General features: G+C 40.8%; 1 protein-coding gene across 1 annotated transcript in view; it reads left to right on the top strand.

Moving 5' to 3' along the window:
- irf8 (interferon regulatory factor 8) overlaps positions 1–25,218 on the top strand; it is a 29,543-nt gene extending 4,325 nt beyond the window's left edge. Inside the window, exons 4-9 of the mRNA XM_063067187.1 lie at positions 607–692; positions 6,940–7,045; positions 7,807–7,860; positions 8,726–9,103; positions 18,097–18,215; positions 18,346–25,218. Of these exons, the coding sequence (XP_062923257.1) occupies positions 607–692; positions 6,940–7,045; positions 7,807–7,860; positions 8,726–9,103; positions 18,097–18,215; positions 18,346–18,525 (923 nt within the window). The 3' untranslated portion in view covers positions 18,526–25,218. The remainder of the gene's footprint in view (positions 1–606; positions 693–6,939; positions 7,046–7,806; positions 7,861–8,725; positions 9,104–18,096; positions 18,216–18,345) is intronic.
- The last annotated feature ends 784 nt before the right edge of the window (positions 25,219–26,002 follow it).

Below are 26,002 nucleotides of genomic sequence, written 5' to 3'. Positions count from 1 at the left end.
CCTTGTTTTTCATTTATTTTACTACCTCCTCAAATTATGACAGAGGTTAGTTTTCTCACCAAGTCTGTGCTGGCTCTCGGAGCAATCTCATCAATCTCATACCCCCACCTTAACTCTCTTTCATGTGCAGTTCAATTCCATTCTGACTCTTCCACTACTCATCTTCATTAGAGGTAATTTACAGTAACAAATTAACTGATCAAACCACATGCATTTGGGGCTTGGGAGAGAGTCTAACCTCCAGGCGAAATCCGTGTGGTCGAAGGAATATTATACATGGGTCATTATTGAATCTGGGTTGTCGGAACGGTGAGGCAGCAGCACTACCTGCTGTGCCATTGTGCCGTACTGATGAAGTGCCCATTACTGATGGATGTGGAGCTGAGGATCTTTCCAACATACATGTTTTACAAGAGGACTCCCATGCAGGTGCAACGATGTGAACATGTACGTGGAAGGAGATAGTGCTTCCCCATTTCTGAAACTCCTCTCTTTTCTTAAGTAGGTCCTTTATGGCAGGTGCATTGTTACCATTTTCAGTTGATGTTCCACTAACTCATTCTTACCACAGTGGCTGAATCCTGTGCCCTATTCTATTTAAAACAGGCAAATTCGGCAGTCTATCCAATGAACAAGGTGATATCACGGATATGGATTGTAGTCCACCTGGTTCAGATGAAATCATGAAGGATGTATGTATCTCTATGTTTTTCACCTTCTTGTGCTAATGGGATTGAGTGGCACTGCATAATTTGACTTGATGTATTGGATTGGCAAGTACCTTTTAAATATATATAGTAATACAAAAGATCAGTGGTTCCATTCATGATTTTTTCTTGTGCGTTAAGAAAGCACTTAGGAATATTTTGGCAAGAGGTTATGGAATGCTTCAAGTCATATAATCTTTCCAAATTTAAAATTTATTTGGTTCTAAATAACAACTTTTCATGCCAATCTGGTGGTCAATTTGTGTATTGTGTTTTTACGTATCAGTATATTGGATTAATTATCAGTTAGTCCATCTTTGCTAATGTTGGCTAAGGGACTAATGTGTGCCAATATACCAGGCATTTTCATTGTTCTTTTGACCAGTTCTTTTCTCACTGGAACCATGAGAGCAGGTAATTGATTTAATATTGTGCTGAAACTTGTCTTGATACATCCTGTGTGTTATAGCACACATAATTTATTTCTTAACAGATAATCTAATAAATAGAAAAAAATGTCTTCGTATTACAATCTAAATTTTATTTGGCCTGAAATTTGACACAGAGTTGGTCCACTGAGCTGAAGGTTCAATATTCTGGATGAAAGCCTATGCACCCATTTTTTTTGAAGTAATCAAGTCTCCATGGTGCTTGAGAACAAGCTCCAATCCTGTACATGATTGACACTCAGCAAGTCACACACCCAGCTTTGTTATATGACGGTGCTGTCCCTTTTGCAATCTCACAAACAACATGCTAAACCTATTTAAAAATCAAGAATGCTTAAATGATTCACCAGGCAAATAAGACAATAGGGCGCCACAGTAGCGTAGTCGATAGTGCGATGTGACACTATTACAGCTTGGGGCATGGGAGATCAGAGTTCGATTCTGACATTCTCTCTAAGGAGTCTCTTTGTCCTCCGGGTAGAACGTGTGGGTTTTCTCCGGTGCTCCAATTTCCTCCTCTGGTCCAAAGACTGGTTAGTAGGGTAATTGGTCATTGTAAATTGTCCCATGGTTAGTTCAGGGTTAAAATGGGGGGGCTGGCAGGGCTATCTCCCGCTGTATCTCAATAAATAAACAAACTATAAAGCACTTTTAAAAAATGAAGTACAAGGTAGGTTTCATTCTTAAATTAATAAATTGATTTCCTTGCAGCTGTTATATTTCCACTGTCAGCTGCTTTTTCCTGAGCCAGACACTGTGGACATTTATGGGTGAAGATGTTATAAGAAAAAGCTCAGCTTTTGCATTTGCCTTGAACTTCTGGTGGATAAATATGAGCAGTTTATCAGTGGACTTTGACAGACGTTTGTATAAATGAGCCAATTGATAATGAATGATGTGGCTGTTCCTGGCGTTCTGAAAGACGTAGCTGAAGAGATTGTGGAGGCATTAATGATGATCCTTCAAGATTCACTAGATTCTGGAATGGCTCCAGAAGACTTCGAAATTGCAAATGTCATTCCACTCTTTAAGAAAGCTGAAAGGAAATCATAGATCAGTTAGCTTGACTTCAGTGGTTGGAAGAATGTTGGAATCATTATTAAGGATGAAGTTTTGGAGTACTTGGGGGCACATGATAAAAATGCTAAGTCAGCATGGTTCCGTAAAGGGGAAATCTTGCCTGACAAATGTGTTGGAATTCTTTTAAGAAATAACTGGCAGGATAGACAGATGTTGTTTATTTGGGTTTTCAGAAGGTCTTTGACAATGTGCTGCACATCAGGATGCTTAATGAAATAAGACCCCATGGAATTAATGGGAAGGTACTAGAGTGGATAGAAGATTGGCTGGCTGACAGGAGACAAAGAGTAGGAACAAAAGGGGACTTCTTTGGTTGGCAGCTAGACTAGTAGTGTGCTGCAGGATTTGTAGATGGGACTGCTTCTTTTCATGTTGAATGTGAATGATTTGTATGAAGGAATTGATGGCTTTGTGGCCAAGTTTGTGGATGATACAAAGCTAGGTGAAAGGCAGGTGTTGATGATAAAACATGGTGCCTGCAGAGGGACATAGATAGATTGGGGGAATGGGCAAAAAAATGGCATATGGACTGTAATGTAGGGAAGTGCTTGGTCACGCGTTTTAGTAGCAGTAAAGGCATGGACCTTTTGTAAGTGGGGAATAAATTAAAAAAAATTGAGGTTCAAAGGGATTTGGGAATTGTTGTGCAGGATTTCCTAAAAGTTAATATGCAGGTTGAGTCAGTGGTAAAGAAGGCAAATGCGATGTTAGCATTCATTTTGAGAGAACTAGAATAAAAAAGCAAGGATGTATTGCTGAGGCTTTATAAAACAATGGTCAGATTGCACTTGGAGTATTGTGAGTAGTTTTGGGCTCCTTATCTAAGAAAAATTGTGCTGGCATTGGAGTAGGTCCAGAAAAGGTTCATGAGAATGATCACAGGAATGAAAGAGTTAACATATGAAGTAACACTCACAGCACGCTGGAGGAACTCAGCAGGTCGGGCAGCATCCGTGGAAAAGATCAGTCGACGTTTCGGGCTGGAACCCTTTGCCAGGACTGTAGGGGGAAGGGGTAGGGGCCCTATAAAGAAGGTGGGAGGAGGGTGGGAAGGAGAAGGCTGGTAGGGTCCAGGTGAAAAACCAGTAAGGGGAAAGATAAAGGGGTGGGGGAGGGGAGGCAGGGAGGGGATAGGCAGCTCGGGGAGGGGGCAAAGTGAAATGGGGATAGGGGAAGGGAGGGGATGGGAATTAACGGAAGTTGGAGAATTCTATGTTCATACCAAGGGGCTGGAGACTACCTAGACGATATACGAGGTGTTGCTCCTCCAACCTGAGTTTAGCCTCATCATGGCAGTAGAGGAGGCCATGCATGGACATATCTGAATGGGAGTGGGAAGCAGAGTTGAAGTGGGTGGCTACTGGGAGATCCTGTCTGTTTTGATGGATGGAGCGGAGGTGCTTGACGAAGCGGTCCCCCAATCTGCGTCGGGTTTCACCGATGTAGAGGAGGCCGCACCAGGAGCACCGGATGCAATAGATGACCCCAACAGACTCCAAGTGAAGTGTTGCCTCACTTGGAAGGACTGTTTGGGGCCCTGAATGGTGGCAAGAGAGGAGGTGTAGGGACAGGTGTAGCACTTGTGCTTACAGGGATAAGTGCCAGGTGGGAGATCCGTGGGGAGGGACGTGAGGACCAGGGAGTCGCGGAGGGACCGATCCCTGCGGAGAGGGGTGGAGAAGGAAAGATGTGCTTAGTGGTGGGGTCCTGTTGAAGGTGGCGGAAGTTGCGGAGGATAATGTGCTGGATGTGTTGGAGGAGCACCACCTCATATACCGTCTAGGGAGTCTCCAGCCTCTTAGTATGAACATAGAATTCTCTAACTTCCGGTAATTCCCTCCCCCTCCCTTCCCCTATCCCTCTGTCACTCTGCCCCCTCCCCCAGCTGCCTACCACCTCCCTCATGGTTCCGCCTCCTACTACCCATTGTGTTCTCCCCTATTCTTTCTTCACCTTTCCTGCCTATCACCTCCCTGCCTCCCCTCCCCCACCCCTTTATCTTTCCCCTTACTGGTTTTTCACCTGGAACCTACCAGCCTTCTCCTTCCCACCCTCCCCCACCTTCTTTATAGGGCCTCTGCCCCTTCCCCCTACAGTCCTGACGAAGGGTTCTGGCCCGAAACGTCGACCGATCTTTTCCACAGATGCTAGCCCGACCTGCTGAGTTCCTCCAGCATGTTGTGAGCGTTGCTTTGATCCCACCATCTGCAGATTATTTTGTGATTAACATATGAAGTACGTTTGATGGCTCTGGACTTGTACTGGCTGGAGTTTAGATGAATGGTGGTGGGGGGGGGGGGATCTCATTGAAAACTGTCAAGTATAGAAAGGCCTAAATAGAGTGGATGTGGAGAGGATGTTTCCTATTGTGGGTAAGTCTAGGATCAGATGGCACAGCCTCAGAATAGAGGAACATCCATTTAGAACAGAGATGAGGAGGGATTTCATTAGCTAGAGTGTACTGAATCTATGGAATTCATTGCCACAGATGGCTGTGGAGTCTATCATTGGGAATATTTAAAGGAGAGGTTGATAGACTCTTGATTAGTAAGGGTGTCAAATGTCATGGGGAGAAGGCAGGAGAATGTGATTGTGAGGGATAATGAATCAGCCATGATGAAATGGCAAAGCAAACTCAATGGACCACATGGCCTATTTCTGCTCCAATGTCTTATGGTATTATTATTATTATTATTATTATTATGTATTTGCACATTTTGTCTTATTTTGCACGTTGGTTGCTTGTCAGGTTATGACTGAACAACCACACGTAGTGACACAGAATCATTACTTACAGATGATGAACCAAACTCCTCTTATTTAATTCCTGGGTACATTCTGTTCCACTACCAGACTTGACCCACCGAAGTTGGGGACCCGTTAGCATATTGGTGGGAGAAACTATTCCTGGGAATCTTTAACATTGTCACTAGATGCCATGAAGGCTCATGGGACTAAATCCAAAAAAAGCTGAAGGAAACCCTATCCTGATTACCACTTGTCCATCTGCACCAATTATTTCCATTCTCAATGCAACTCCAAGAGATACAAAGCCTATTCTCTTCCTACGACCCAGAGACTCTCACCAAGCAGGTGATGCAGTGAGGTGTCGTCTCTTCTTCCAGTGACTGAAGCAGACTCATTAAGCTGAATGGCCTGATTCTGCTCATAGATCTTATGGAAGTTAGGTGCCTTGGCCTTGAACATCCTTGGCATTGAGGATGTGGCCTTTAAGTTAATGTTGGGTGATCCAGAATTTAAGAATAAATATCTTTAACATAAGTTGGGTGAATCTGTTCTGCAAGCAGCTTTTATTTCTACACTTGCTTTGTAATATTGATAAGTAACAGGACCTCAATTTCAGATACTACTTTGTCAGCCTCCTTGGTTTATGCGGTATGCCTGGTCTGGCTGTGAGCTGAAGGCAGTGTTTTCTGACTGGCATGTTCATTTAAGTGAAATATGTTCTAGAAATGGAACCTAAACTCTTAATCCTAAATCTTAGTTCAAAACATTCTACTGGTTATTGGTCACTTTGCATATTCCATTCTAAATACCGGCTGTCAGGCTGAAATTATTTACACCTGGAACAACGTAAGGTTAAATATAATGCAGAATAATTTTGCAGCAACTCCCTTCACCATGGGTCTAGCCTGGCAAAAGCTGTTTGAATGAATACCCTAGCTGAAGTGATGGGAGAATGGCTGCAACTTCACGTGAATTCTACAAGAACCCTGAGGTTAGAGCCTTAAAAAGGATGTTGGAGTTTCTTACCAACACAGTCCAAGGGCAAACATTGCCATTGTACTTGTTGGGGTGGCTACTTCCTTAATAGGATGCTGTGTTGATCAGCTTTGGATGGCTTTTACCAAAGACCAGAGTTATTTGAAAAAACATTGGGATTTCTGCGTTCCCACAAACCCATCTTAAAATCCCAAACTTCCTGCCATTTTTGCTGGGAAATAAAGCTGATAGTCTTAAAATATGGCATTATATTTTTTTTCTTTTCAATTCATTCTCCTTGTGATGCATATCGTGTCCAAATCATGCATGGTGCAAGAGTAGAAGAATTGGAAAGCAGGAGGTAGTAAGACTGAATTGAGTGCATGTAATGCACTTATAAAATCATATGTTTCGTCATTTTCAATCTAATACTTGACTGCATTATTGTTAAGTAAGAAATCTTAGTATCTGTTTGTGAATTAGTGGTTCAATCAAGTTCAAGTAGACTTATTATCAAAGTACATGTATGTCACCATATATAACCCTAAGATTCATTTTCTTTAGGGCATTCACAGTAAATCCACAGTGGAATAATAACCATAATAGATGCAAAAGACCATAAACTGTGCAAATACAAAAATAAAGAAATAATAATAATAAATAAGCAATAAATTTGAGAACTTGAGATGAAGAGTCCTTGAAAGTGAGTCCATAGGTTGTGGGAAAATTTGAATGATGGTGCAAGTGAAGTTGAGTGAAGTTATTCCCTTTGGTTCAAGAGCCTGATGGTTGAGGGGTAGTAACTATTCCTAAACCTGGTGGTGTGAGTCCTGAGGCTCCTGCACCTTCTTCCTGATGACAGCAGTGAGAGGAGGGCATGTCCTGTTTGGTTACGTGGAACATGTTGTTTGTAAAAACTGATTAACTAAGTTCTTGATGAGCAACAACTTGGTTACATGCTTTTAATTAAATATTTACAGGTTATTGTAGATTATAATGGTATAATAAAAAGGAGTCATTCTCCTCCAGAAGAGGACCGTACAAGTCAACCACAGCTAGACTGGTGGGGTCGACACACAATTGAAGGTAAAATAAAGTATTCCTTTTTTAATAATTGGCTGGCATATTTTACTTTGCATTTTAAAGGGAATATTGTGGATTATGACCTATCAGTAGGAGGTTGCGAGGTTGGCATGTTGCCCGTATTCTCAATTTTTATTTTGTGTAGTAAAATGTCAACAATCCTGATGAAGGGTCTCAGCCTGAAACGACGACTGTTTATTCCTTTTTATAGATGCTGCCTGGCCTCAGTTTCTCCAGCAATTTGTACGTGTTGAAGTAAGGGGAGTTGGTACACTACTACATATTCTTTTAGGTTGTTTTGAGCAATTTAGCCAATTTATTTAGCAAGAGGAGTAAAATCTATTGGCATGAGACCCAGCCATTTGTTAAAGCTCTCTAGGCCTTCAGCTTTGCCAAGCAGAGTTTAACCTATTTTAAGTTATAAAAATCACCAAATCTTAGATTATCTGAGAAGGTTAGCCTTTGGGTACAGATGCATTTTCTGTATGAAGGAGCAGCTTTCTATCCTTTTTTAAATTTTCCATTAGAATTTAATGAAAGTAATAATGAATAATCTGATCATTTAATATTTAATAATAATAATACTTAGCCTAAATGAAACTGGTTGACTGCTCCAAATATCTATACTTCAGCATTTATTAATGGAATTTTAAATGCATTGGGATGGCCCAAAATTGCAAGGAGTTCTATAAGTATATCTTTCTATGTTCCTTCAACCTGTAGAAAATTTAAGAGCTTCTATAACTTTCTTTTCTTGGTTACAGACTCTTCCATGTTATATTACACAAATAACTTTGGGCCCATGCAAGCTAATTCAGGTACTAAAATGAACTTACTATTCTAATTTCAATCATTTGTGCTTCTATTATTGACTTGGATTATTATTATTATTATTATCAATATTAGGGAGCAAAGATTTATCACATTAACGTAATTCAGGTAATAGGCCTCAATGTCAGGGCCAGAATTTACCAGCTAATCTGTTGGCCAGTTCAGAGTTGTCCACATAACTGTGGTTTCATTATTGGGCAGATTGGGTAAAGGCTGGCTTCCTTTCCTTAAAGAACTGCTAGAGTTTTTAAATTATTGTCTGCTGGTTTCATATTCCTACCATTTTTAATTCTATATTCAATCAGTTATCTGAATTTATCAGAATCAGGTTTATTTTCACTGAGAGGCAGTGTATGTCATGAGATGTTGTTTTGTGCCAGCAGTACAACACAATACGTAAAATTTACTAAATTTACAAAAGAAATAAAAAATTAAGAAGTGAGGTAATGGGTTTAATAAACTAAATGTATAATCAAAGTATGTGCTATATATATGTCACCATATAGTACCTTGAGATTCATTTTCTTGAATTCACATTAGAAGAAAGCAATTCAATAGAGTTAATGAAAAACTTCAAAGACTGCTAAACAACCAATGTACAAAAGAAGATGAACTGCAAATGCCAAAAAAAAGTAAACAAATAATACTGAGAACATGGGTTGAAGAGTCCTTGAAAGCAAGTCCTTAGGTTGTGGGATCCAGAGTTGATAAGAAATTTGAATTTTGGTATCAAGTTATGTAGTGTAGAGCTTTTAGATGGTAGTCCAGCTAACTATTTTTCGAATATCTGCTTTGTTTTCCTAAAGACTCCGATCAGCATCTGTAATTCTTATATTTAAATATTACCTTTAGGATTTTGCCAAATGATTGTCACATTTTACTATGGAGGAATTCCGATGTCCCGGGTTCCGATTCGCCGGTCCGATGGCTGTAGGATAACCGTAAATCATGCTGCCATCACCAGTGACGGGCCGGAAAGCATGGAGCAGGTTCTGTTCCCACCTACAAACAAGATCGCGAATCCTCGGCAACAGCAGGTTACCAACAAACTCTTGACTCACCTAGAGCGTGGGGTACTGCTACTGAGCAACAATGAGGGGATCTACATCAAGAGGCTCTGTCAAGGCAGGGTTTTCTGGAGTGGCCCCTGTGCGCCTTATGCTGACAGGCCGAACAAGCTGGAGAGAGATGCGATAGTAAAGCTTTTTGACACAAAACAGTTTCTGCAAGGTTTGTGTTACAAAAATAACGTCGTCTTTAATTTGCATCCTTACGTTTCAAAATATCCAAGGAAGTTGCACAGGAACAATAAACACAAGGTTTTCTAGATGCTGGAAATCCACTGCGATGCACACAAAATGCTGGAGGAACTCTGCAGCTCAGCAATAAATGTCAGCTGTTTATTCATTTTCATAGATGCTGCCGGATGTGCTGAGTTTCTCCATCATTTTGTGTGTTTTGTACAGGAACAATGCTGAGCTGCACAAGAACAAGACTGAGCCACGCAGGGAGAGATTGGGGAAGGTTTGTGAAGCAATGATCAATCAGGTAGTGTTCTAGTGAGCATCTAAAACGAGGAGCGGGGTGGGCAGTGAGCTGTAGATTGGATTCCAGAGCTTCGGGCGTTGAGATCTGAAGACTCATTCCTCAACAGTTCAGCAATGAAGATCAGAAATACAGAAGGAAGGATTGGAGGAGGTGGTGTTTTCAAGAAATGGTCGGGCTAGAGAAGGTTGGAACCCAGGAGGGGGCAATGTTGGAGTTCAGGATGTGAATGTTATATAGGGGTGTTGCTTAACCAAAAAACATGTAGATCATGGATATAGGACGCAGTAGGGCATGTTTGTTGGCGAGAAACTATCAAGGAGTCGGGTCAGGTGTAAAGTCAACCACTTTAATTGCCACAAATTTATCTATCATTGTTGCTAGATTGTCTTCAGGTATTACATAAAAAGATGTTTATGTGGAAGAGTGGTTTCTCTTCTTTATCGACACTAATTTGTGCTAGGCCAAGCAACACACATAAAAATTGCTGGTGAACGCAGCAGGCCAGGCAGCATCTATAGGAAGAGGTACAGTCGATGTTTTGGGCCGAGATCCTTCGTCAGGACTAACTGAAAGAACTGGAAGGCATGAATACCTCCGGAGGAGGGCTATGACCTTGGCCACACCTTATCCTGTACAATGTGAGGAAGTAATCTACATTTAAAGGAGGTTAAGATCACCACCTAAAAATATTACACAGTATTGTCAAATGAGTTGCCACAATAATTATCATTAAGTACCTGTATGTGAATTTTGCTCATAAGAATTTGTTGCCATAGAGTTGAAGCGAGATGTGTTATGGTCCAATTACATTGGGATGCAAGTTTCGAGAAGACGTATTAATATCTTTGTTAAGAAGATAGGAGAGTAGGGCATTTGCTTCTTGCATTGCAGTATTTTTAATTTCATCTGCAATGGTTTTTTTTGTTCACGCGATTGGCTTGTCTATAATCTCATGACATCCCTTTATATTGCCTACACTATACTTGTATTCATACCTTGTTTCGTGTCATCAGCAAACTTGTAAATTGGATCCTGAGTCTGCCAACTTGAAGGATCTATTTATTCCTTTTAGTAGTTGTCTATTGGTTTCTTAAGGTTTTACAGCTCCCACTACCTATTAAATACTCCCAATGGCATGCATCTCAAAAACCCTCTAACGGCCAAGCCCAGCCCCTGACTTCCATGCATGGCTTAGTTACTAAGCCCGGTGAAAATGGTTCTACTGACAGGGGAAGGGGCATTTGGGGCCCATCGGCCATGGTGGTAACTCATCTAGGAGAAGGAAAACTGATCTCTAACCTCTGCTGCCTTGCAGTTATACCCACTCATGAGGAAGGCTTTGGGAGTAAACCCCAGGAAAAAAAACCTGTATCTGGAGTCCCTAAGGCAAACCTTTGTTGGGTATCATGCTGACTGGCAACTCCCGCAATACCGCTGATGCTGAACTGTTTTGCTCCCTGCCGTTCCTTTGGATTAATCAGCTGTGTGGAGAGGGAGATCCTGCTCTCCATAGCATACTGCCCTGTGGCTTATGCATCACGTAGACAGTTGGGAACGACATCTTTGGTTGCCCTCAACCAACTGAGGGCTTCAGTTGTCTATTAACCAACACTGAATTCACTCAAAAGCACAAGAGATTCTGCAAATAATCATAAATACAAGAAATCCTGCAGATATTGGAAATCCAGATGAACACACAAAATGCTGGTGGGAGCCAGCAGGTCAGATTCCATGTTTCAGGCTGAGACCCTTCATCAGGACTGGAAAGGGAGGGGGGAAGAAGCCAGAATAAGTAGGAAGAGGGAGAGGAAGGAGTACGGGTGAAAGGGGAAGCCAGGTGATGGGGAAGGGAGGGGTGTGGGGGGAGAGGGGATGAAATGCGAAGCTTGCAGGGGGGTGATAGGTGGAAAAGGTAAATGGCTGAAGAAGAAGGGATCTGATAGGGGAGGAGGGTGAACACATGATTGAAGAGTTGGAGAGCAGCAGAGACCATAGAAGGGGAGCAGTGACAGAGGGTCCCACTGAGCTCCCATTTAAGACAAGATTTAAACTTCTTCAGGGTAGCCATACCTCAAAGAGACTTCTGAAGATGCTGGACATCTTGAGCAACACAGGCCTGATGAAACACAGGCAAAATGCTGGAGGACCTCATCAAGTCAGGCAGCATCTATGGAGATGAATAAATAATTGATGTTTTGGGCCGAGGCATTCTTCAGAACTGGAAAGGAATGGGGAGGCCCTAGAATAAAAGTGGGGGGACAGAAGGAAGGATGGCTAGAAGTTGACAGATGAAGCTGGGTGGGTGGGAAAGATAAAGAGCTGGAGAGGAAAGAATCTGATAGGAAAGGTGAATAGGCCATAGAAAAAGGCGGAGGACGGGGGATCCAGAGGGAGGTGATAGGTCTGATGAAGGGTTTCGGCCTGAAACATCGACTGTTTATTCCTGTCCACAGATGCTGCCTGACCTGCTGAGTTGCTCCAGCATCTTGGTGTGTTGCTCTGAATTGATTCAAGTATGTTACTTCCAATTCCATGCCCTTGTTCTGCAGCCTCCTCTAAGTACATTCTCAAAGAAGTTCAATAGATCAGTCAAGTGTGAGTTCCCTTTAATAACCCATGTTGACTCTGCAGAATTATGTTATTATTTTTAAAATAGCAGAAGGAGTTAAAAATAGTTTTGGTATTGTTCCACAGTGCGGTCATTTAAGAGTACATTTATTAAGCTTCCTAATTAGAGAACTGTAATTCACATTAGACCTTGTTAAATGGATAAGTTTGAAATATAATAAATATATTACTTTTTTAGAGGATGGTAAACATTTAGTTCCTGTCAGCTCTAAAGAAATTGCCTTACTAAAACTATCAAGAATGTGACCTTTACCTGATCAGAGCTGAAGTAGAATAACATACTTCCTGATGGATAGGGATTCAGGGAATATCATGAGGAATGTGCTGGAACTTGGTTCATAAAGCATGCTAAGAGGGCATTTAGGAAGCTTGTAATACTTTAAAGGGCAGGTTTGGGATTGGTGGCTTAGTTATTATCACAGGATGGGAGTTTGGTATCATTAATCTTGTTGAATTTCCAGGCTTGGGCTAATCATAGGAATGTTTCCATGGAAGCACGTTAGTCAGCTGAAGGCGCTAGGGACTGCATGCCCACCCTGTGGAAACAGTTAAGAGAAGTAAAGAATACAGAGAAAATTTACAAGGTTGGTGTCGGGTCTGGAGGACCTGAGGTATATAGAAAGCTTGAATAGGTTAGGACTTTATTCATTGGAACATAGAAGATTGAGAGATTTGATGGAGGTATACAAAATAATGAGGGGTGTAGATGGAGGAAATGCAACCAGGCTTTTTCTACTGAGGTTGGGTGGGACTACACAGAGGTCATGGGTTAAGGGCGAAATGTGAGAAGTTTAAGGGGAACATGAGGGGAAACTTCTTCACGTAGAGGGTTGTGAGAGTGTGGTATGAGCTGCCAGCGCAAGTGGCAAAGTGGCACATGCAAGCTTGATTTCAACATTTAAGAGAAGTTTGGATAGGTACATGGGTGGTAGGGGTATGGAGGGTGCTGTACTTTTCTATGACTCTTTGAGAGGTTGAGGCAGAATACGTGCAATTGTCACCTTCAACAGTGTCTACAGGCCAAATTTTATTTCAGTTCAGTTCGGTTCAAATAGCCCAGAAGTTGGATCCATTGGCTCGTTTCCGCACACAATTTGCACATGGAAGTAATTCCACCTGGATTAGGTTATGCTACTGGCTATTTCCAGGTAAAATTCTATACATTGGGAATGTCTGCACCATTCACCTGAATGCTTTCCGTTATCCGTCTGTAATGGTAACATCGATCATGCGGCAGCATATTTTCTCCATTGCTAAAACAGATTGTAGCTTTTGGGTCCAATGCATGTCCAGCAAATAGTTGAAAGTCTAGTCAAACCATATTGCATTGAGTTAGCCAATGATGTAATAATTAATTGGTCTTCAGTATGACATCTGGTAGTATCCGTTACGCCTTATCTGCCAGTCTCCGTTGCAATTCCCAGGATATTTCTGGCTACAATGCACATCAGAGCTGCCTGCTGTGAGCGAGAATCAGGTTTATTACCACTGACATGTGTCATGGAATTTGTCGCTTTGTGGCAGCAGTATAGTACAATACGTAAAAAATTACTAAGTTATAATAAGAAATATATTTTAAAAAAGTGAGCAAGATTGTGCGATGGTGCTCATGGGCCGTTCAGAAATCTGATGGTGGAAGAGATGAAGTTGTTTGTAAGACATTGAGTGTGCAGCATCAGGCTGCTGGATCTCCACCCTGATGGTGGTGATGAGAAGAGGGCAGGACGTGGATTGTCGGGATCCTTAATTAGGCACCGCCTTTTGCAGATGTCCTCGATGATCGTGAGGCCGGTGCCCTTGATGGAGTTGGCTGAGTTTATGACCCTCTGTGCCTTTTCTGATCCCGCGCATTGGATCTTTACTCCATCAAGCACCTGAAGGCACGGAAATCAATCAGATGGGCAACCATGTGCTCATGTGTAGAATCAATGCATCAGTTCCCACACCTGTGTGGCAGCCTTTTGATGCAGTTTCCTTTTGTGGATTCAATCAAGAAAGGTCTTTAAGTCCTGATGTCCTTCCCAGTGGTCAGGGCACCTGTTGGAAGCTTTTGCAACTCCCTTCAGGAAGTGAACAGGTCTTGTGCCAGTGATATGCTAGGTGTAATCCACTCAAGTGCCGTAACTCAAGTATTTTTTGGCCACCTTTGCTCTGGAGGGACCTATTGGGCATGCAGATTATAAATCATAAGCATGCAGAACTTATTAACAGTATCAAAAAAAAAGTGCAACAGTTTCTTGGAAAAAGTTCTGACGAACGAAAATTTGAAGTTAGTCTTATTGCCACCACGCCCAACCCCCTACAGCACATCTGGGTGCCAGAACTCTTTGCATTCAGCATTGCCATGGCATGACGTATTTCCTGTAACGTACTCCTACTTCCATATTGTTAGTGTGATTACAATATGCAAATGCTCCTCGATGAAGAGTAACATCTGCAAACACAGTTCATTGGATATTTTACAAAATAGTAGGTTTGTAAGGTTCAGCAATTCTTATTCTGTCCTGGTAATTTGTTATCTACATGTAAAAGGTTTAAAAATCATTTTTATCACAACCATTGTTTAGCCCACTGTGTCAAAAGTAAACTGATTCACCTGTTGTGGGCTGCTCAATGGACCTTATATCCGTGACTCGATCTGCTATGTCACACGGTATTTAACAGGGGAAGGTAGGAAGCCACTCTCGGTATAATGTACTAATTTAGAGCTGGGGTGGTATTTAAAGGTACTCTTTTTTTTAAAGTTTATATGGGTGTGAACAGCACTAATTTTAAATCCTCAGTGGGCCTATTTTTGTAAAGCCCATCAAACCATAGAGCTATTACAGCCGTGGAGGGAGCTATTTATCAAATGTCTACTAGTAACTCAGAACAGTTTCATCAGTTCCAGTCCTCTTGTCCTTAAAACCTACATGTTATTTATTTTTATTATATGCCTATTCAATTCCCTTTTGAATATTCATTATTACTCTTCCGTCCACTTTTCTAGGCAATATGTTTTCTTTCAAAGGCACTCTTCATATGATAAAGGTTTTCCTTTTATCCCTCCTTGTATCATTTGCCCAATATTTTAAATCTTTATCTTCCATCTTTGATTAATCTTCTGCTGGAGGTAGCCTCATCTCTTGTCCCCAGTTTGAATGTGTCATGATCTTGTGCAACTCTGTTAAATCTCTCCTCACCCCTCTTGCTGTGAGAAGGACCCCAGTTTCTTGAGTCCTACTGCTGAAATCTCTCATTCCTGGAATGAATGCAAGCAAAATGTGATAAGTGACAGTTATAGAAACATAGAAACATAGAAACATAGAAAATAGGTGCAGGAGTAGGCCATTCGGCCCTTCGAGCCTGCACCGCCATTTATTATGATCATGGCTGATCATCCAACTCAGAACCCAGCCTTCCCTCCATACCCCGTGACCCCTGTAGCCACAAGGGCCATATCTAACTTCCTTTTAAACATAGCTAATGAACTGGCCTCAACAGTTTGCTGTGGCAGAGAATTCCACAGATTCACCACTCTCTGTGTGAAGAAGTTTTTCCTAACCTCGGTCCTAAAAGGCTTCCCCTCTATCCTCAAACTGTGACCCCTCGTTCTAGACCTCCCCAACATCGGGAACAATCTTCCCGCATCTAGCCTGTCCAATCCCTTTAGGATCTTATACGTTTCAATCAGATCCCCCCTCAATCTTCTAAATTCCAACGAGTACAAGCCCAGTTCATCCAGTCTTTCTTCATATGAAAGACCTGCCATCCCAGGAATCAATCTGGTGAACCTTCTTTGTACTCCCTCTATGGCAAGGATGTCTTTCCTCAGATTAGGGGACCAAAACTGCACACAATACTCCAGGTGTGGTCTCACCAAGGCCTTGTACAACTGCAGTAGTACCTCCCTGCTCCTGTACTCGAATCCTCTCGCTATAAATGCCAGCATACCGTTCGCCTTTTTCACCGCCTGCTGTACCTGCATGCCCACTTTCAATGACTGGTGTATAATGACACCCAGGTCTCGTTGCACCTCCCCTTTTCCTAATCGGCCACCATTCAGATAATAATCTGTTTTCCTATTTTTGCCACCAAAGTGGATAACTTCACATTTATCCACACTGTGATTACACACTGTGAGGCAAGTTTTGCAATTTTCTTCTTTAGAGCAGAGATCATGGGGAAGTGGCTTGATTGAAATTTTGAAATTTTTGAAAAATCATCGTGATTAGAGAGCATTTTTTCTTTGAAAGACTTGGGAACTAAAGGACACAGATTTTAGATAAAAGATTGAGAGGCAAAGCTTTTTCACAGAGCAAGTAGGTGTATACAGGAATTATCTGGCTAACACAAGCAGATTCAATCATGGCTTACAAAAACGAATTAAAAACACACAACATAAACAGCTGCATGAATTATTGGGAAAAGGCCTTGGACTAATTGTTTAATGTTAACAGAAAGCCAAAGTAGGCTCAATGGGCTGGATGGCTTGCTCCTGAGGTGCTCTGTGATTTTATGACACATTATTACTGAAAGTACATTGTTTAAAAAACATAGAAGAGGTTAAATGATGTCCTCACTTGGGGTTGATTCTCAGGGGGAATTGGATTAGAGGACTAGCAGAATACAGGAGAAACTGATGTTGGAAACACACAACAGTACAGGTGGCATCTGCAGAGAGAGATACAGAGTTAATGTTTCAGAGCTTTTCATTTGATAGATTACCATCCACCTCAAGCGTCATTAAACTCTGGAGCTACAGTTGCTGGGTTGCAAAACACAACACTCTCAGCTTCAGTTCCCAAATATGTTTCCTCATCCATCATTTAGTTATCTGTTCATCAGCTCTGAGGCACAGAGTAGCCTGTGATGTGACATTCTGTGGTTTGGAAAGTATTTCATTATTGCTTGTGCCAATTGCCTTGATTCAGATCGGCAGTCTCTCTTGCAAAATGAATTGCTACTTAGTTAAGGCTATTGATTCTCTACATTCTCTAGCAGCATATTCGTGGGCTCAGGGGTTGTATTGTTCACCGACTCACTGGACTTTGTCAGTCTTGCCCTTGGAGATGCTTTAAGGATTGCTTGCAGTAACACATTCTGTTGATTAATTCCTAGAGCAGGGGTTCCCAGCCAAGGACCCCTCGGTTAATGGTAAGGCTCCATAGCATAAAAAACAGTTGAGAACCCCTGCTTTAGACATCCCTGACTGAGTATGATATTAACCTTGGCCAAAGCTTGGACAGGAATAGATGAATATGTATCAAGTACTCCCAACTACAGTACGTTGAAATACCTTAGTCTTGCCTGAATGAATCGATAAAACAGGATGGAAATTTGTGTCAGGTCCAACAAGGTAGTATTGTATTCTTAAGAATTATGGTAATTCCAACTAGGGTTTAATTCTTTCTAAATTTGCTGTGAGTTTCAGTAAATTCAGTCTTTCAAGCAAACAAGCTGATAAATGTTTTTTATTAATAGATATTTATTGAGATCCAATCAATCAAAACCATTATTGGGATTAATCAGCACTGCAAATGACTAATATGCAATTCTTAAAGCACATCAAAACCTATAATGGCCACTTACAGGTCCAGACAGTGGGCAGTTTAGGATTCTGACTTCTTGCCCCACTTTGCAGGCTATGACTGTTCTTGTGGTCCCTGAAGAAGGAGAACATGATGCTCGTGTGTACAATGAGGGAATCGTTGGGACTGGTTGGCACCTCAGGGGCTTGAGTGTGTTTTGGCAGTGATAACCTTAATTTCAAATTGTAAAGCATGCATTTTATGAAGTTCTGTAATATTGTGTAATACTTTTTGGCTCTGATATTCATTATTGCCTTTAAAATTAGCCACTTCTTTTTGAGGGCAAGGTTCTAGGAAAGTTAATATTGGCCTCAGTGGGAAAAATTCTTTGTTTATCTTGGGTATATAATGGAATAGTGTATGCTTGGGAGGCATAAAATTTATTTCCAAATGCAAGTGAATTGGAAACTGACAGACTGTATAAAATGTGTCAGTGACAGTAGTGCATCATGTTAAAATGTGTTACTTTTCTTGCAGCCTTGCGCCTTTACACAGAGAACCCACAATGCATACCCCCTAATAACAAAGTGACTATATGCTTTGGAGAGGAGTTTCCAGACATGAAGCCCTTGAGCAAAAAATTAATCATAGTGGAGGTGAGAAAATTATTAGAGAGTGTATGGAGGGATAAGATTACTGTACTATATGATTTCTTTATGTGCATCTTAGAGCAATATTTTTTTTCTGTAATGAAGTAACGAAGTGTTCTCCTTTTGCAATTCACAGATTGAGCAGGTGAAAAGCAAACAGATTCTCCAAGCAGTGCTTCAGGAAAGGAATTATCAAAACATTAACTTTCAGATATCCAATGAAACAGCAGAAGACAAACTGATTCTTCATGAACTTTGCATGAATAGTTATGGCTACCCGAGACCTGTCTTCAGTGAAAACCAGCAGATAAGCTGAAAAACTCTCTGCTTCAGCCACCTAAAGACTTTGTAAGTTGGTAGCATTAAAGGAAAAAGTTCCTCATTGCTGGTTGCCAATAGCATTGCCAAGGTACTCGAAATATCTTTTCATTTTTTGTTGACATTAATTTTTTTTGTAACAATACTGATTGTTGTAAAATATATTTTATACAATTTTATTTTTTACTGTGAAAAACTATTCAAAGGAGTTTATATTAAAAATAGGCTTTGAACAGACTTATTCAGACTTATTTCTGTGATACTGTTCATTGCTTTTGGGACACAAGCAGCAAAAGAAATATTTATTATATATTGAGGACAATTTCTAAGAGGAAGAAACATTATTTTCAATGGATTAAAATGAATCTAGTTTAATAATTGCACCTTTTTATAATTGCTGTATAATGTTATTGGGTTTGCTTTTAAAAATTTGTTTTTAAAAATATAATCCTTAGCTGTATTCTTAAACTTAGAAGCAGACAAAGCTCGCATTTCAGGTTATGCAGTAGCTTAGAATTGTTAGGTGGGACAGTAGAGATGCAGCAATGATTGAAGACTCAGCGACATAAATCTACCAAAGAATGTGATCAAGTCAGAAAGCGTTCATGTTCCCTGATCTCCAGACATTCCAAACTAATCTTGTGGATAATTTAGTACTTTTTTATTTTCAAGTGGTCATTGTTGTAATGGGGTTCTGTATTGGCCATTTTGTGTTCAATCTTGCACAAGCACCAGTGGAATAATGACCAGATATCTGTTTCAATAAAGTTCTGTGCAGGATAAATATTAGTCAGGATACAGGTGACAACTTGCCTCTTCAAAATAGCAACGTGAAACACTTATCAAGAAAATCTGCAAATGCTGGAAGCGCAAGCAACAGCATACTCTCCTATATATCAGTGAGACCCAACATAGATTCGGAGACTGCTTCGCTGAGCACTTACGATCTCCCTGTGGCTACTCATTTCAATCCTACTTCCCATTGTTATTCCCATTGTCAGCCCATGGCCTCCTCTACTGCTGTGATGGGGCCACACTCAGATTGGAGGAAGAACACCTTATATTCTGTCTGGGTGCCCTCCAACCTGATGACATGAACATCGATTTCCTGAACTTCTGGTAATTGAACCTCATTTTCACCATTCTCGTTCCCGTTGCCCTCTCTCACATTAACCCCTTACCTGCCCATCGCCTTCCTCTGGTGCTCCTCCCCCTTTCTTTTCTTCCATGGTCTTCGACCTTCTCCTATCAGGTTCCCCCACCCCCCAAACTGCCTTCAGCTCTTTATCTCTTTCACCAGTCAAATTCCCAGCTCTTTATTTCACACTTCCCCCTATCCTGGCTTCACCTATCACCTACTACCTTGTACTTCTTCCTCCCCTCCCCCTACCCTCTTACTCTGACTTCTAATTTTTTTCCCCAGTCCCGATGAAGGGTCTTGGCCCAGAATGTCGACTGTCTACTCTTGTCCATAGATGCAACCTGGCCTGCTGAGTTCCTCCAGCATTTTATATGTGTTACTGTGAAGCATTTGTCCACCTGAGAGTGGTGACTGGATCTCATACTAATGTCTCATCCAAAATGCAGCAACTTCACCTGTGTAGCATTTATCATCTCCAGCTGTGAACTGTATTGGTATGTCAGTCTATATTTTTGTTCTTGGTCTCTGAGGTAAGGTTTGACCAAAAAAACCTTCCTGCTCAGCCACTAATTTGCTACCAATAAGACAGCTGATGTACAAGGGCAGCGACCAGAGCAGTTATTGAAATTAGTGGCATCTATCAAGTCAGACTGGAATTGTCACAACATAACCTTGTTTTAATGAAACAGTACAAGCATATTGGATCAATTCTGGTTTTACTCTGAATGCAATATACTTTGCTGGTGAGGCACTAAAATGCAGACTGCTGTGATCAAGGACAGCAGAGTTCCTGGAAGATAAATTGATGGCAGTTCCATCAGAAACTGTTAAGAACTCCTCCTTATTCTGCATTGGAATTTTATTTCCACACCCATTTCCACACCCAGCAAAGTTATCTGCTTTTTAATCAACACCATTATATATGAATCCACAATAAACATGCCATCTAGATTCCCAATTTAGCTATGTTTAAAACAAATCTGATTATTGAAATAGCTTCGTCTGTGATGGTTGTTTTTGATGGACTGTATTCACATCCACTCCAGTTAATTTCTTTAAAGACATTGTCAGAGTTATTATTTACTTTTGACTAGTGTAATTTCTGTGTGTACAGTGAAATTCCTCAGACAGCACTCCCATGTGTCTGTTGTTAATCTGCTATTAATGTTTTTGCTAAATAAATGCAGGCAGTTTGGACATAGGATATGCTATTTGACTTAGCACGTCAGTGCCAGTGATTATGACCCACACTTGACGCATCTCATCCCCTTTTAACACCTCCCCTATGTTTCTCTTGAAGGCATTGATGATCTTCACCTCAACAGTACCCTGTGGCACAGATTTGTGTTCTCTCTCACTTTCCTCACAGGGAAGTTTCTCCTGAATTATTTATAAAATTATTGATGACTATCTTATACTTGTGGTTCTCTAAGAAGTGCAGGAACACTGTCAGTCGGAGAGTCTTGCCCAACCATTAAAGCAACAGATACATGGACCAAATAAATTGAGTTGTGACTTAAGCAAAGTTAACAACCTGTGAAATGAAATACAAAAAAAAATTAACTTTTGATATGTAAAATGAAAGAAATGGTCATAATTATGCAAATAATTAAACCTGGTGCTCCTAAACCTATTACCACCTGCACAAATACACCTCACAAACAAGAGGATTTGCAGATGCTGGAGATCCAGAACAACACACACACACACAAACGGGGAACGCAGCAGGACAGGAATAAACAGTCGACCTTTCAGGATGAGACTCTTCATCAGGACTCCCTTCCCACAACTTTAGTCCCAGACTACCCACATTGGATTATTCAAGTAGCTATAGTGTAGCTGAACAATCCAGTTTTGTGCCTCTGTTTATTCAGTACAATATTTTAAGGGTACATACACTGACTCGTGCTCTTGCAGTTGATTATGCTGAATCTTGCTTCAGTCTAGCACTGTCTAGATTCCCAGCCTAGGGTCCACAGACCCCTCGGTTAATGGTAGGATTACATGGCATAAAAAAGCACTGGGGAACTCCGGACTAGATAAAAATCCAATTTCATATCTCTCTAACTGATGGTTAGGAAGTGTTGAGTAAAGTGAGCACAGAATGGAGCAGCACAGGAACAGTGTTTGTCAGCCCATGATGTTCTGTCAACCTAACTAAACTAATCTCTTCTGGCTATTGAACGTTGATATCTACCCATTCTCCGCATATTCATGTGTCTAGCTATGAGCCCTTTAAACTCTTCTGTTGTATTCGCCTCCACCACCATCTGTTGCAGTGCGTTGCAGGCCACCACCACTCCATGTGTGTGTATTTAAAAAAAAAAGAAGAAAAAATACATTTGTGAATTGCACACAAAATGCTGGAGGAACTCAACAGGTCAGGCAGCATCTAGGATCCTATTACTGTTCTAAATAGTGACGTGTTTAGAATGTTGAGAAGATGTAGAGCATTGGCTTTCCAGTGCAATTCCAGAGTTCGAAGCACATCTAGAAGCAAGCAAGGTTCTGGATAACTTGTACATGATTGGTCTCTGTGTATAACAGAGAAGTAATTTCCTAGAAATATCCATTCCAATTAGTAGTACTGAATGTGCTCTCTAATAGTGGCTGAGCCTTCTGCTTCTGAAAAATGGTTTTATTTTGGATCTGAATCTTGTGAGAGAAGTAGAACTAACAGCTTCCATTATGCAACTTGTATTCTGCTATCAACCACAGGTGGTTTTCTTGGTAAAGCTATTTCTATATCGTTGTTCTGGTTCTCAGTGCAGGTTCTTGCAACTCAACCCATCATTCATTCCTAGCCCCACATTTGGCACATTCAGATAGCTGGAGTACCTCGAACACAGAACATAGAAAACTACAGCATATTACAGCCATTCGGCCCACAATGTTGTGCTGACCATGTAACCTACTCTAGAAATGCCCTAGAATTTCCCTGCCACATAGCCCTCTATTTTTCTATGCTCCGTGTACCTATCTAAGAGTTTGTTAAAAGACCCTATTGTAGCTAGAGTATGACTGAACAATCCCTATGTTTATTCATTAAAAATGTTTTAAGGCTATCAGCTGACTGTGATGAAACCTTGCATTAGCACTGATGAGACCAATTCAGGTCTGTATTGGTCTCTTTAATAAATAAGGCCAGTGATATCTTCACCAAAAACTACCTAGCCTTCAGCAGTATTTACTCAGTATCAATTCACAACAAAGATACCCTTTGTCAGTTAATCGCTGCCAAAAGTACCAAGATTTTGTCACTGTTAATTATTAGCAATGCATTTAAGTGATTCATGTCATTGCACTTTGTTTCCTTTCCAATAATATCTGCCTACATTTTCCAAGATTGAGTAATACACATTGATTTTGTATTCTATAGCCTTTCCTATAAATTCCTTTTTCTCAGTCTCCAATGTCTCTAACCTCAAGTCGATGTAGTCTTTGAATTTCAGTTGTAAGCACAGGTTTCAACATGAGGCTCCTCCACTTCCAACAATTACTGGGTGATGAATAGCAGGCTAGATTGAATCCTGTTGAACTGATTGACCTTTATATCAATATCATCATTAAACCTAAACACAAGAGATTCTGTAGGTGCTGGAAATCTTGAGCAACGTATGCACATGGTGCTGGAGGAACTCAGCAAGGCAGGCAGCATTATTGGGAGGAGAATAAATAGCTAACATTTCATAGTGAGGCACTTCATCAGAACGGGGAAGGAAGGGTCAGAAGTCACAATAAGAAGGAGGGAATGAGTATTACAATAACAAAAAGAGGAAGGAGTACTGGCTGGCTGGACGTTGGGGAGGGGGAAGGTTAGCGGGTGGGTGGTAAAAAGCTGAGGGGAGGTGGGTGGAAGATATAAAGGGTTGAAGAAGGAGGAATCTGATGGATGAGGGCAGTGGACCATGGTAGAAAGGGAATGGGGGAAGCCAGAGGGAGGTGATGGACAGATGAGGATATGGTTTACATTCTGTTAATTATCTAGTTAACCCTTGATGGAATTCCAAACGGTACATCTGGTTTGCTGCGATGCTTTTCATAGCTATAACTGACTTCTCCATCAAAGTTCAAGCAGGGGCATGACTGCCTGTGTATAGAAGACGATACCAGTGGAACCATGTCTTTTCTTCACCAAGGAAATCAAAGGAGAGCACAAGAAAAAGTGTAGAATTATTTTTTAAAAATTATGGATCTTCTTTTTCCTGTCTTGCATGCGTGTACTAAGCAAGCAGCTTACACTTTCCAGGTAAACGTTTAGTCAGTAGTTATATAACACATACAAAATGCTGGAGGAACTCAGCTAGTCAGGCAGTCTCTGAAGGGGAATTTATTTCCCTCCCTAGATGCTGCCTGACTTGCTGAGTTCTTCCAGCATTTTGTGTGTGTTACTCAAGATTTCCAGCACCTGCAGGATCCCTTGTGCTTATAATCCATAGTTATTATTAATTTTCTACTCATTTCTAGGCATTATTTTTCATAATATATGTATATGTGGACTAGGATGTAATTTCCAAAAATAATATCAAAATGATACAGTAGTTGGTGAAGTGCAAATTTTATGTTGGATTTATGATCCATTTGCACTTGGTTTATGGTTTCAGAGTAAGCATGTCTAAAATATTATTTAATTGAGTGGAAGAAAGGCATACAAAGTTGCAGATATTTCTTAGTTGGAGAGGGAGGGCACATTGTAAGTTGTTGGTCATTAATTATATGGTTTGCATTCCTTGACCCAGGCATCCTAATCCTACTGAGACAGAGACTGACTTCAGACAATTTTTGACCATTATTTGGTGTTTATTTGACATCTGTACTCATACTCTGTAGTTTACATTTGGAAAAATTCAGCTCAGATGCATTGCTACCAGAATTGGCACCAACTTTGTTTATCCTTTAGTATATTGCTGTAATACAAATTGTCAGTGGGTTGAGGTGATTTCAAATTGAAGATTACAGGTTTCTTTCGTCTATTAACTGTTGGGTGTTTACCAGAGGTTGCTTTAAACCAGGAGTTCCCAAATTTTTTTGTGCCATGGACCAATACCATTAAGCAAGCTGTCCATACCCCATAGGTTGAGGACCCCTGGTTTAAACAGACACAAATTAATTTGGGATTGGTATGGGGGTGGTGGATGATGGCCTGGAGTGTTTATAGTTTGTTGGGAGAAAAGTAAATAGTCTATGGATCTGGAATTAGATCCTGAAATATGATGGAGTAATTGTTAATTTGAAATTTGAGACTGATTTTATTTTTGATAACAAAAATGTAATAATGGAAATCTAGAAAGAACAGGTATCTGAAGTTAGGTCACAGATCAGTTATGATCTCATTACGTGATGAAACGGGTTCATAAGACCTATTTGTGGTCTAATTTTCCATCTTGTGACTCATAACTCATCACTTAGTTGAAACTAGTATATTATAATTTTTTTCCTATTTCTGGCTGCAAAATACAGTATGTAAGTTTTTATATGTGTATTCCAATGAGAGGAACATAATATCTTGTTTGTAAATAAAATACTGTAAATAAAAGTTGTCATGTTTAAACTACATCTCAGTGCCTTGGGTCTACTAACTTGCAAATGAGCCGAAAAAGACAAACTAGGAGTGGGATAAGCCATCTGCTCCTTCTGAACCTGCCTTAGCATTCACTGTAAGCTTGGCTGATCTATGCTGGCCTTGAGTCCTCATCTATGCCATTCCTTCATTACTCTACATTCCTCAATTTTCCAAGTATTTGTACATCTCCATTTTAAGTACTTCTAATGACCAGACTTCCACTGCCCATCAAAGCAGAGGATTCCACCAATTTTCGTAGTATTGGGAAATCTGCAAGGCTTGGATACTGTTCCCTCCTCCAGGGTCATCAGACGTGAACAAAAACTGATCTCGTCTCAGACGACTTCCTCCCAGTCTGAGAAGGACTCACTTATTCCATTTCCCTGGTTTCTAAGAGATGGCCGTTTTTTTAATCCATCCTTCCTCCAATACCATGGGGTTGTAATTATCCACCAGCCTCCTAGACGGCATCTTGTCAGATGCATTTTGGAAAGCTGGATACACTATGTAAACCAATTTCCCTCTATCAACTCTCCCTGTTATATCCTCAAGCAAATTTGAGCACTTGCCTTTCATGAAAACAAGTTGACTCGCTTTCATCATATTCTGTTTTTCTAAATTATTCACTTTATCTACCTTGATTATTGACAAGCACCTTGTCAACAATAGCTGTCAAAATAATGACCCTGCATTAACCTAACCTTTTTTCTCTGTCCCCCTCTCCCTCCCCCGCTCTCACGCCTCACCTCTCTCTTGCCCCACCTCTCTATT

Source organism: Mobula hypostoma, chromosome 14 (assembly GCF_963921235.1).
Source record: "Mobula hypostoma chromosome 14, sMobHyp1.1, whole genome shotgun sequence".
Classification (NCBI taxonomy): domain Eukaryota; kingdom Metazoa; phylum Chordata; class Chondrichthyes; order Myliobatiformes; family Myliobatidae; genus Mobula; species Mobula hypostoma.
The sequence above is the reverse complement of the archived record's forward strand: the minus strand, read 5'-3'. Positions and strand labels throughout refer to the sequence as shown.